At 42.2% G+C, this 13,114-nt stretch overlaps 1 protein-coding gene across 7 annotated transcripts in view; it reads right to left on the bottom strand.

Moving 5' to 3' along the window:
* The window catches only part of sdk1a (sidekick cell adhesion molecule 1a), a 289,638-nt gene that overhangs the window by 91,794 nt on the left and 184,730 nt on the right, over positions 1-13,114 (bottom strand). For 6 of the 7 annotated variants that reach the window (XM_035398134.1, XM_035398131.1, XM_035398138.1 and 3 more), the window contains exon 6: positions 3,826-3,852. The exons of the other annotated variant lie outside the window; for it this stretch is intronic. In XM_035398134.1, the coding sequence (XP_035254025.1) occupies positions 3,826-3,852 (27 nt within the window). The remainder of the gene's footprint in view (positions 1-3,825; positions 3,853-13,114) is intronic. 7 annotated transcript variants of the gene reach the window in all.

Raw genomic sequence — 13,114 nt, forward strand, 5'->3', positions numbered from 1 at the left:
AAAGATTACCAGAATATACACAAAATTGGTCAAACTTTGTAGGTAAATCTCTAACCAAGAAAACAGAATCTGCAAGATAAAGGGAGAAACAATGGTGGAAACCACTAGGACTGGTGACTACACATGTGCTTGCAATATCCACGCATTGATTTTTTTGGATGCTGTTTTTGCACAAATTCTAGAAAAAATGCAAGTGAAGTCTTGTGATCACTTTTACTTGCACACACACAAAAAACATTTCACACCCCAAAGATCTGTCAGGACCTTTTTTTTCCTCGTCGATCGAAACTATGTCCGTGTGTGCGAATTCAAATGATTATGAATAGTGCACAGACTTGAATTCCTTCATTCATTAAATTGTGAGCCTAAGAAGGTTGATTTAATCCAGGCTGAAGTTTGCGAGGCCTATATGAATTTCACCCAGAGATGGCAGCATGATGGTTTTAACACATTTCCTTGAACTGTTCCACCAACTTCCAGAAGCCATAAACATGCTACACCTGTGCTCCAATGGGTACTTGTGGTTTGTGAGGGGTACCCATAGCTACTCATCAACACAAATACCACCCATTTACCTCACATTTATGACTTAGCGTGCATATCATAAATGAAGGACAACACATTTTGGACTTGTTGTGGTGGACATTAACCTGAAATGTTTCAGGGAGTTTCTTTCTTTTTTTTTGTTGAGGCAGGCTCAGTGCCCCTTCAAGACATCACTCAAAACACCAGGAGGGGGAGGGGTGAGGGGTGACAGGTGGCGGGGGGCTGTTGAGATTTGAAGAGAAACCTGGGGTTTTTTAATTGTCCTAAGAGAATGCCCTTTGTGCTGTGAGAAGAGCTCTCTCCTCTTACATTACATTTAGTGGGTGCTCTTATCCAGAGCAACTTACAATATAGGAGAAACATGAGTGCATTAACCTGATTAATAAAAACAACAGTGACAAACCTGGGTAATGACAGAACTGCAACACCAGCTCTAGTTAAAGTTAACTAAGCTAACCAAAAAAACAAAATTTTTAATGCAGATGAGATCAATAACAAGCTCTGAGAAACAAAGCCATAAGACAAAACATAATCTAAAACCATAAAGACACCATAACCTGAATCACTACCAATGGTGGTAGTGCTATGGGTTGGAGGGGAACCAAAATGGAATCTGAAGAGGTGGGTCTTCAGGTTGTGTCATTACATAACCGAAGATTCTGCAGCCTTGACCCCTTTGGAAAGTTTGTTCGGGCAGTACAAACAGGCATTGTGACTGGGAGAAATGACCATGCAGTGAGGGAAGAACAGCTCGCCTCCAGGTAGTGGAATAGAGAGATCTGGCCATGGCGTAACATTTGTGGATTGACTGAAGGTGCGGTGAAGCGGTTCCATTCACTGCCCTGCAGTCTAGTGCCAAGGTCCTTTTCACTTTGATGTGTGCTGTAACAGGCAGCCGCTGAAGTGAGATGAGGAGGGGTGTGACACGAGCACACTTGGGAAGATTGTAGGCTAGTGCAGCTGGGCTCCGTACTAGCTGCAAGGGTTCAGTGGCACAAGACTAGTGGGAAAGGAACTGCAGCAGTGAGAGCATCAGGGCCTTGAATACGAGCCCTGTAGAATAGGTGGACAGAAAAAATTATCTCCATACTTGAATCACAGCCACGACATGGGAAGAGAAAGAGAGTTGGTCATCTGGGGTTACCCCTAGGCGTGCTGCACCTAGATTAAAGGAGAAGACTAGCAGTGGTGAGGACATGGAAGGAATCGACAGTACCTCAGTCTTAGCAAGGTTGAGCTAAAGATGACGGTCTGTCGTCCAGCATGACATGCCCTTCAGGCATGTTGAGATGCTACGTGAGATCTGAGTGTCAGCTGTGGGGAAAAGAGGGGAAATGCTTCCCACTGTCAGCACAAACAAGGTATGAGAAACCATGGAAGGAGACATGGGAGATGGGACATAAAGGAAGGGGGGGGGGGTGGGCAGCACGTGGTTAGCTGATGTAAAGTCAGCAGATGGAACATGCTGACATCTGCAAGGATAGAGAACTTGGAAAGAAAAGGTAGGTAAGAGGAAGAGATTGAGATAACTGGGGATAGGCTGGATATGGAATTAAGAGAAGGACTTTGACTCCTGTAATGAGGGAGGGGAAATCGGATGATCTGGAGTGCCATCCAGATGAATATTGATGGACGAGGAGCACGATATCTAGATCCTCCAGGAAGCCTGCCATGGACCCAGGGAGCCCGTAAATAGCAATGTACATTCCATCTGGGTTAGAAACGTGAACAGCACTGAATTCAAATGAGGAGATTGAGAGGTGAGAGAGGAAGAGAGCGGAGCGCTCCAGAGGCTTTGAAACGAGTCAGGCGGTTCCGAAACCCCGAGCCAGGTGGGCGGGGGGTGCGTGGGAGAGAGAATAGGCGGCGGAAAGAGCCGCGGGGGTTGCCGCGCTCTCCGGGGCGATCTGGGTTTCAGCGAGGGCGAGAGAGAGAAACCGGAGGGAGAGGAGGAAAGAACGGGCTGTGATGAAACCGGCTTCCCGGGTGACAGACTGTCGGTTCCACGGGCCTCCCGCAGTGGACGGGCTGTCAGAGGGGATCAGCCTCGGAGACATCTCTCCCACTCCTGGCAGAGTTCATCGTTTGTGCCTCCCGTCTGGGCCGCTCTGCAGAGCCCTCTCAGGCCGGTAACTCAACCCTATCCACCAGGGATCTGCCTAACACCGCCAGCTCATTTTCTTTGTGGATGGGGTGTACCGCACGGCATCCCGTAACCCAGATGTCTCCATCTTCTTCCTCAGAACGGCAGGCCAATTTTACCCGCTAATTGCTTCCCCTCACGTCGAGTTCACCCAAGCGGACCCCGTAAAAGTAGCAAAGAATGTATTTCGGTTCAGCGTTTTTGCTGTGATCCAATTTCTTCTCCGCTGAACGTTGCACTTGCGTTTTCAGAGCAGCGCTAATGACAGGTCATGGTCTTCGGACCGTGTTTAATGAGTCGGTCTCCGCCATGCTTGTCCTCATAGCTTTCGGTGTTTTCTGCCAGGTTAGAGCAGGTGGAGGGAGGGAGGGATGGAGGGGGGGGCGTTTATGCAGGGGATGCAAGTCTCTCTTTCACAACCAAACATTTTCATTTGATGCCTGTGGAAAAATGTGAATGTATGAGCCACCGCCTGCTTCAGACTCAGCCTGCCGTTAACGCCAAGACCCGACAGCGGCCCTGACGGTTTCTGATGCCTGACAAGTGCCAGTGCCTAAGCGGGCATTATTCTGCAGCACAAACACTTATACCTAAAGCACCAAGCCAAAGGATAAAGATGTAGTGATGCTGTGGGAAGTCACAGTACCTATGGAGACAGCCTCAATCAATTCATCAGTGCGTATGACAACAAGCGTCAAGAGTGTTCACAACGACCACAATCAGGATGGAACAGGGGGCCTCACAGTAATGGCTTCAATTCGGAAGGTGCATGACTGTTGTGAGCTGGAGGGAGCTATAGCTCCTCGGCGCTAACAAAAAAATGGACAACATAATGTCTTCCGTAAAAGCATTACAGACCATCTGCGATCCTGCAATGCTTTATCAGGGGCACTGGCTAAGAAAAAAACACATTTCGGCCAGAAAAGACCAATAAGAATGAACCTGAAATGTTTGTTTTTTTCTTGCTTAAAAACGCTCTTGGAATTTCAGGTATAAAAAAGGTTCTACTTGTTTCACAGTGCACCACATAAAACAATGGAAAACACTGTTTCTCATAATACATGAACAAGAAATCAAATTAAAAAAAGGAAAAAGGTTTGGCACACAGTGCCCTTGGTTTCCATAAATTCTCTTACCTACAGATCCTCGGTTCTTCTTGCTTACTGTCCAGCAGGGGTAATAGGGAGAGAGAAGAAAGAAAGGAAAATGGTGTGATGTCATGTACAGTAAAGAAACAGTACATCAAAAAATCAGAATTTTACCGAAACATCCTGAAACATCCTCCTACACAACAGACACAACTAAAATACAACATTGACACAATCAAACCACTGACTGAGTGCCAACAGTTTTGTTCAAAAGACCTCTTAGGAATAAATATTTGCACAATCGAGACACACACTTAGAGGGCGCCATGGGCTGTTCTCTAAAAGCTCCATGTGAGCGCCTGTATCAGTCTGTGTGAAGTGGAAACGGGCGATCCATCCGAGACAGCCCAGCAACATAAGATGGCCGAGAAAGCCACGCGGCAGGTGCCACTGCTGCCGGGACACGAGAGCCAAAGACATGGCCCAAAATCACCACAGCTGCACCTGCAGCAATGCAGTGGTTCCATCAGCGCGATGTCCTGACATCGGGTGAGAGCTACCTACAGCACTATACAAAGAATTCAACTATATGTGTGAATTATGCACTTAAAATACATAATCCAGTATGTACAGTCCCAAGTCTTTGTAATGTACTTTATCTTTCTTTACAGAAAAACTAAAAAAAAAAATTAAAAAAAAAAAAAACTTCTTATCACATTCATTGTTACTGTGCATCACTGACCTGAGACTCACACTGTGGCTCAAGAAACATTCTGTCTTTCTAGGTGTGAAAAGCTATTATTGGCCACGGATGCATTTTATTTCCCTTAGGCTGAAGGACTGGGCAGCTATTCAAAGGAGAGAACTTTTACTTTGATCAGCCAGTATTTATATGTCAATTATGTTCTTCAAGCGAGACACTAAATTAATTGACCATTACACCTTTTTTGTTCTGTCCTTGAGACCCGGCTTTCATACGGTTATACGGTTAATCATTTTTGGCATTTATTTCACACATATCAACTGAAACACCGCACAAACAGAGTACAAGTGACATTTGTCCTTAACATCTGTTTAAGAACTCCTTGTGAAGAACTCCATTTGTATTCCACGTCTACTTTAAACTGCCAAAACCCCAATTCAGATGTTCATGCAAATCTCAAATCTCTGCTGCTCTGTGCTTTGGGAGTAGAATTTGAAAGTTCAAGTTCCTGTTGTGTCTGAAGTGATGCCCTTTGAGAGGGACATGTTTTTAAACAAGTTTAAAACTTGTTGTGCATTTGCGAAGTATAATACTGTTTTAATTTCTGCATAGGACTCTTCTATATATTTCATGCTACACAGAAGGCATTGTTGAGGCTAAAACAAACAAAAGGTTTTACAGGGCTCGACACTAACTTTTAAAAGTGGCTGCCAGGCTTGGCAACCAGGCATCACATTTTGGATGCCGAAATTGACAATGTGGTTGCCTTTTTTTTAACACCGTAGGTTTAGGGCAATGAAGATTTTAGGTAATTGTATCCAACATTTTAATGATAAAATAATGACATAAATAATATTTAAAATATTTATTACATTTGTATTATATTTCTCGGTTGTTTTAACAGACACTTAACAGGAATGAAATCTGAAAAGAGATTTAACTTCACATGTCAGAACTGCCATCCTCAATGCTTGGAATAAAAAACCGGCAGCAGTTCTGTTGTTTCACTCCGTCTCAATTTGACGTTCCGGTTCAGCAGCGTCAGTGTCAGTATCATTACAGTCACTTCGCGGATTATTTCGTGATCTTGACAGGTTATCGTTTGACTTTTTAACTCCACAGTCAAACGATGTCATTTCTTTCACCACTGCGACAATGCTCAGCAGGCTGTCTGCATGCGTGTGAAAGGTGGCTCCGTGACGCCAGCTAAGGGGAAGGGTTGACTGAATACAGCTGTCAATGGCAGCTATTAAGGTGTTAAAGGAAAATAAAAAAACAAATATTTTAACAGGAGGCCTGAAGTAACCTTGATGCCTTGATGTGGCTTCAGAGGACAAGAGGTACATTTTGTATTGTACACAAACGCAGTTTGGTTGGTTCAGAGTATCTTTACAGAGGCAACAAAATAAAGTGTTGAAATTTTATTGAAATTGGGAGTTGCTAATTTAGAATGTTTTTATTTATTGTTATATATTCTTTAAAAAAAAATACTACAGAAAAAGTTAAATATGTATTTGTTTATGAATTATATTGTATTATATTGCAATCACTCGGAAGACACTTTTATCCAGAGCAATGCACAGTACTGGAGAACATCAGTGTTAGTCTCATTTACAATCAATACAAAAATGCGGTGTTCCCATGAAGGCACAGAGGCCGATGCATAATCATCAAGTGTAATAGTACAGTAACCTTGCAACCAATCCGTATAGTAACAAAAGAATGTACGAACAGACAGATAACCTGTCTTTACACAGCTATGCTAAAACATTATTCAAAAGGAAATCCAGAGAAAGGGAAAAAGGAAGGTTATCTAAAGGGAGGGTCAGGGAGACATGGCAATGTTTTAAAAGCTGTGTTCAGTCTGCATAGGAAGCTGGGCAGCATTTTCTACGGTGCTGCAGTGGAAAGCTCATTTCACCACCGGGAGGCCAGAACAGATGGGAGACGTGTCCTAGATGCAGAGGTAGCAGAATGGATAGGCAGGTGTGTAGCATCTGATGCATATAACAGAGCCGTCCCTTCTGCTACCCAATGGGCTAGCACGAAGGCTTTGAATGCAACTAATATTAACCTACCAGCTGGGATTCAATCTCATTTGTCCCTAACTTGTGTAAGACATAGTTAAGGACAAATCTTGATTGAATATAGGCCACTGGTTCATTTCATGAGTGGCTAGCCTGGGCCAAGTCTATTAAACCAGTTATGTGGTGGTTCGGGCAGGTCCAATGCAAAACCCAAATTGTAACCCCATTGTAACTTTCAAATTCTACTCCCAAACTAAGATGCACCTCCGTTCTCTTTAGGGTTGCCACTGCTGGGTTAATGGATGACTAGAATGACAGACAGACAGACCGAGACAGACAGACAGAGACAGATTAACTTTTCTGGAAGCACAGGAAAAATTCTCAAAATTACAGTCTTAGAACTTCAGTCAGAAATCTGTCTTATGATGCGACGATACGGTGTGTGTCCTTTGAGCACTGAGTCTCCATGCATTACAAGATTTATACACAAACAAAAATCCCTGTTCCTAAAAATAAGCAAACATACTGCAGAGGTAATGTGAGTACAAGGACAGCCTGCAATATGGAGACGGAAAGGTCGGGTTTGATACGGCTCTGTGTTTACCCTTATTCCTGCTTGCCTTAGCGCCCCTCCCCAGAGGTACTCTCAGGTCTCATTCGGAAGGAATGCACTATAAACTTGCAAGGCTGAGGCGGAGGGAAACTCATTTCTGGCCGCTACCCTTCCGCCTGCGCTTCCTACCCCTGCTTCTATTTCTTTTGTTTATGCGCTTGTTTTCCGAGAGATATGGGGAAGGCCAGAGAGCCCATTTCTGCACTCACTCAACTGCGGACTCCATAGGGTGGCAGAATATATGGCGACTGCCTCTGCCATATGCAATGTAACTGGGGAAGAAGGTCTAGCACGCAACTCTATGATAATGGGCTGGATTTAAACGACACCCGTCCTCAACTTTGACTCACGAATGAATGCATGAACGCAATGTACCCACCAAACTGTGTCTGAGAAGAAAATACCAAACACGGCAATTTAAGTTGCGAGTCAAAGTTAAGGACAAGTGTTGATTGAATACAGACAAAAGTTGATGACACAAGATGTTTAAGGCAAATGAAAAGGCAAATATTTTAACCGGAGGCCTCAAGTAACCTTGGCGCCTTAATGGGAGATTTGGCTTCACAGGGCAAAAGGACAGGAAACAGTTACTCTGTTTATTGTCATCTGACAATAACACCCCCCCACAGAAGGCGGCCTTTTTTCTCAGCTCTGAGAAAACACACAATGCCAACCGATCTCTTTTCATTTCATCAGGCGGCAGTCTCTGAAACGTGTTCATCCAGCAAAAGTGTGCGAGTGGGATCAAAATAATTACACACAGTAGCAGTCTATTGCACTGTTCTTTACAATTTCTGTTTACCAGCACAATTTTCAATTTTCTGGGCGCCTCAGTTCAAGTATTGAACTGAGGTACCCAGTAAAGCAGTTTCTCTGTACTACACAGTCCTCCAATTTTTTCAGTTGATGGTTAAAAAACAATCTGTACCTATTTGATGCTGTTAATTGCCTGTATTAAATTTTACAGAATCATACAGATATGCATTATCAGGGCGTATGGTGGGTCCAGAAATGCATAAACTATAGCTCCCCCAACTGTATATACAGGTAAACCAAGAACAATCTTCATTTATTTCGCCTTACTTGTGAGACTTCATCCTTGACCTCATTCTTGAAAGATAATTCTTTAACAATAATTCTTTATTAAATGATAAATAAAATTGAACAGCAACCAGTCAAAACACATCTTTGTCTGTACAAAGAATTTAAGTAGCAATGCTAAAAGAGAGAACTCATGGAAAGATTGTGCATTCATTATTTGTAGTAATGCCCTTGATATGATAGAGTCAGACAGTTCAATTGAGTGATGACAAGAAACTGAATCTAAACTAAACTAAAAAGACTTAGCACACAGGTTGTAAGTTACTCCAATAGTTTACAAAATATAAACTATCTAGAATTCCACAGAAACTGAGCAATAACACATTTTAATTCAAATACAATTTAGTTTTAAACTAAACAAAAGAAAGTTAAAAATAATGTTATACAATGCCTTCATAATATTAGAGTGCTATGTCGGGGCACCACATTGCAAGGCTGTTAAAAAAGAAGCACAGAGGGCAACAAGACTGGGTATCAAACACTTAACTTATCAAGACAGACTGAAGACAATTAATCTATTCAGTAAAAGACTCCATGGGGATTTCATCAACATTTTTTAATATTTTGAAAGGAATGTAAAAAGTGAATTATAGATGCAATTTCAAGCTATGTTTTGTCAACTGAACAAGAGTGCAGAGGTTGAAATTCTAAAAAAAACTTTTCCCCACTGGTAGTAGGGTGGTTTTTTCTTTCACCACACAGAAGTTTTATTGCAAAGAAGAACTTTCCAACTCACAGAGAAGAATTAGAGTCCCCTTGGGTGTTGAAGATTAGGCCTGATGCAGTGCAATGGAAGATACATTCCAGACTGTGGGCAAAATGACAAGCATAGTTGGCCTATGCTTATAATGAAATGCAAGATTGAAAAGACTGAAATTTTTTGTCATTTTTTTCACATACATAAGGTTCTTATCCAAGTATATTCACAAGTCAACTAATAAAGTTAGTTCAAAACCCGACGTCACTAAACCAACATTTTATAGTGAATGGAAAAAGCAGCTTTTTCACATTTCATTTTGAAAGGTTTTAGTATAACACCGACATATTTCTTATTTGAATAGTTGCTCTTTTTATCTCATGCATCTTTATCTCTGTAATTAAAAGTATTTTTATCAACTGGATAATCAATTCATTAATTAATACATAAATTAATGAATTTTTTCTTTCATTTGTACATTTATTTCCCCCGTTTCTTCTGTTTTAGAATGACCTGTTGTACTATAGCTTCCTGTCACTGTAATGACACCTGCAGAGGAAGAAAAACTGCTGAAGCAAAGACACTCCTCTCCTCTGATATACTCATCCAAAACCTGAGCTGGGCCTGATGAAACATTGTCATGGACACCATTCTGGTACCAGACTGTGGGACTCTCCATGTCCTACAGCAGATCTGTAACTTAACAGGATAAGCTGCACACGCTTTTGTAATTCAGGAACAACCTGTGGGCGTAAGTGTCTCAAAATGGTTTCTATAATGATCCACAGCAGGGGTAGGTGACCCTGATCCTGTCGAGCCAGTGACGCTTCTGACTTTCGTTCCATCTCTGTCTGATGGATTATTAAGCAACTGAGAATATTCAGAGCCTGAATGGAGTGCCTCAAGCACATGCTCACCAGCACTCAGTAAGCCTAATAATGAATTCAAGTATAGTTGTGGATTTCGATGGAATATAGAAACCAGGAACATCTCTGGCACTCCAGGACCATGTTTGCCTAACCCTAATCTATAGTTATTTTCACTTTTTGCATACAAAGGAGACATTTATGCTTTCAATATCCGTCCCTGGATTGATAAGTCAACACCCAAAGTCAATGTGCACAGCTGGCTCCTTATTTGGAGATGAGCCACTGGCCAAGTCTGCCAAACCAGAAAATGCTTCTGAATATTTGGAGCTAGATGCCCATTTGTACCATAGCACGTTTGGCAAACACTGCTCTCAGACATATTGGTAATGCAAACTCATTTGGCACGACAGTCCCGATACAGCTTCTGGGAGAAATGAGCACTGGGGCCTCCTGCATAAGATAAGCAATCCCTCCTTTCTCGTGACTCGAGGCAACCTCTTTTTCATTTCCCCCTTGTTTATAATCCACTTTCAGTCCTCATTTGCGTATTTTTCATCCTTTTTTATATGTTCTTCACAAATTCATCTGACTTGTGCTGTCATGGGCATTTTTTCCATGCCAAATCAGATTCCGGATTCAAGGAGCTCTAGCCACACTGTACACCAGTGCTGACAGAGCCCACCGTTATCAGTGAGGGCACACACAGGCCTGGGTGTATACAGATCAGGGTTTCCTTTGAAGTTACAAATACTTGTTGGGAATTAGGATGCCTGTTCACAAAATCCTAAGAAACCTGAAAAAAAAAACAGTAAACAGCAGACAAAACGCTACAGATTGTAGCCCATGTTTACGCAGCCACATTGTAATAACTCAGCCACAGCATGGCGATAGTACATCTGCTGGGTCACCGTGTCATTTTTCAATAAGAAAAACATCATTTATTTTCTGGTTTCACGCCCTGTCCATGTTTACAAAATCAATGTAGAAAAACGGAATACACTGAAGAAAAGAGTCTGACGCAAGAATTGCAAGAATTGCACACATCCTTCACAAAATTGAAGCAAATCAAACCCAGGCCACTTAACCTAATGCACAGCGCAGTGCGAAGATCACACAGAATCACAGACTAGAACCACTGACTTGAACCCTGATTCAAAGGACAAATACGAAGACTCCTCACAAAAAACAGCAATTTCACTGCAACTGAAAGGAATATTTGACAGACATCTTATACATCAAAAATAATATAATAACCAAATAGCACAGCAAAAGAAACCGCACAAGAACATGGAAGCCATATTGCCAAGCTGAGTTCTTGGAACGTACCATCACCAATAAAAAGACAAGGCCACCCGTAAGCACGCCACTTTCAATGGAAATGCGTAACTTTACACACTCCTGGTCTGTGGCGTTCAAACAACCATTCTTTACCAAGCGCAAACGCAGAACTTTAATGTTCTCTTCCTGCTGGGCAAATGATGTAAAGATATAAACATAATTATAAAATTGCAAGCATATTGACAATTGAAGTTTAGAAATTTGCGGTGAATATGAAAAGACTCTTCCGATGGCTAATGAAAGCAAAACCCCATGCACTGCAGACTCTCGTATTTTAATTTGGCACCTGGTTGCATTGAATTAAGACGTGTTCACCCTGTTACAGAGAGCACAGAGCAGTAATCAAAACCACTCCAATAATGACAGTCTAAAATGAGGGTAACAGCTGCCTTCTGGAACTAATGAATTCCACAATTACCGGAGAATGTGAGTGAAAGGTAACTAAAGCTTGAGGAGGGGATGGAATTAGCTTTTTTACTCAAAAATGATCTGCAGTTCCAGGAAATGAATGTTCCTCATAGCTGGAGCTCAAATACATTCAGGCAGTATTGTTCAACTGCTCCCCCCACAAAATCCCCCTCACTAAGGGTCACCCTTATCAATGAAGACACACTTTATTTGCTTCAAATGGGAGCATATCACAAGTTTCTGTAATAACACAAGACTGTCAACAAGATAAATAGCGTTATGCCACTTTAACAGAAAGCAGGCCAATGCATGCTGGGATAGGTTTCAGCACCTCCCGCGACCCTGACCAGGATAAGTGGGTATAGATAATGGATGGATGGAGCATTCTGAATACTTTAGTGGACCTCTTAACTGACAAAGAAACCTTATTTGCTCTGTTTTATAGGGTGATCTGATTTCAAGTTGCTTTTCAATCAAGAAGATAAAACAAGGGAAAGTGAAAAGTTTGAAGACTGCAGCAAGGAGGGAGGAGGAAGGGGGGGGGGGGTGATTTTGCAGGGTAACCAAATCTCCCCTGCAGTGATAAAGGTAATTTATTTATAAGAGCTGAACTGCATAATCTTATTCACCCATTTTTATCAAAATTATGTTGAAAATTTCCTAAACTTTTAAAAGACGTTAAACTAGCGAATTGCTTTTTTGTTGCCAGAAAACAATGAAGTGCTTATCTAAGTGGACAGGAAAAGCAGATTAATGGTTAAAATAGAACAGCAAATCTCTGACTTCCTGGAAAGTTCCTTTTTAAATCAAGCTCCTGTCGATCATCAGAAGGGGTTTGTTTCACTGACCTTGCCACAGAGATCACTAAAGGACACTCCACCAATCACAAATTTATGAGCATCCAACAACAGTTTTGAGGGAAATCAATGGAATTCATCAGAGATTAACACTGCCATGATCCACGACAGTCTCTATGTGGCTTTGTGGCTTCTTTGACTGAAGTGAATCTTCGTCCTATTGAGTCAGAAACCACCAGGCATGCTTCTGTTGGCGCTGCCACAAAGAGAGATACTGTATCACTGCAGCTCATCGGCAGGCAATGACAGCGGCAAACAAAGGTTAATGCCTCAGAGGCCCAGTGGTACTTAGCGAATTTGCGCATAGCCCAGTAAGCTCAGCGACAGCTTGAAACTGCAGGTCTAAATCCGTAATGGTGCCCGACCGTTGCACCCTGAAGCAAGGCATTTCACCTGAAAACACCCACCGGGGTTAACATCCAGAGACTGAGATTCAAGAGGAGAAACCATGCATGTTGGGTAAAATAAACTGAGATAACAGAAAAGCCCACCGACCAGGAACCTTTTCAAAAAATCCACTTCCCTATCCTGGTTTCGCTGTGCCAGGTGTGCAATATTGGGAACTCACGTAACTTCAGAGATTACAAGCGTGAAGGAAAGAAAACATTTCACACACCGATGTTCTGTGCACACTGAAGAACTCTAATCCGCATTATACTGAAGAACATGAGCAGACATCTCATTAGAGATGAACACTACAAGTCCTTCTGAAGCAAGCGGTTGT

This window comes from Anguilla anguilla, chromosome 17, assembly GCF_013347855.1.
Source record: "Anguilla anguilla isolate fAngAng1 chromosome 17, fAngAng1.pri, whole genome shotgun sequence".
Classification (NCBI taxonomy): Eukaryota; Metazoa; Chordata; class Actinopteri; order Anguilliformes; family Anguillidae; genus Anguilla; species Anguilla anguilla.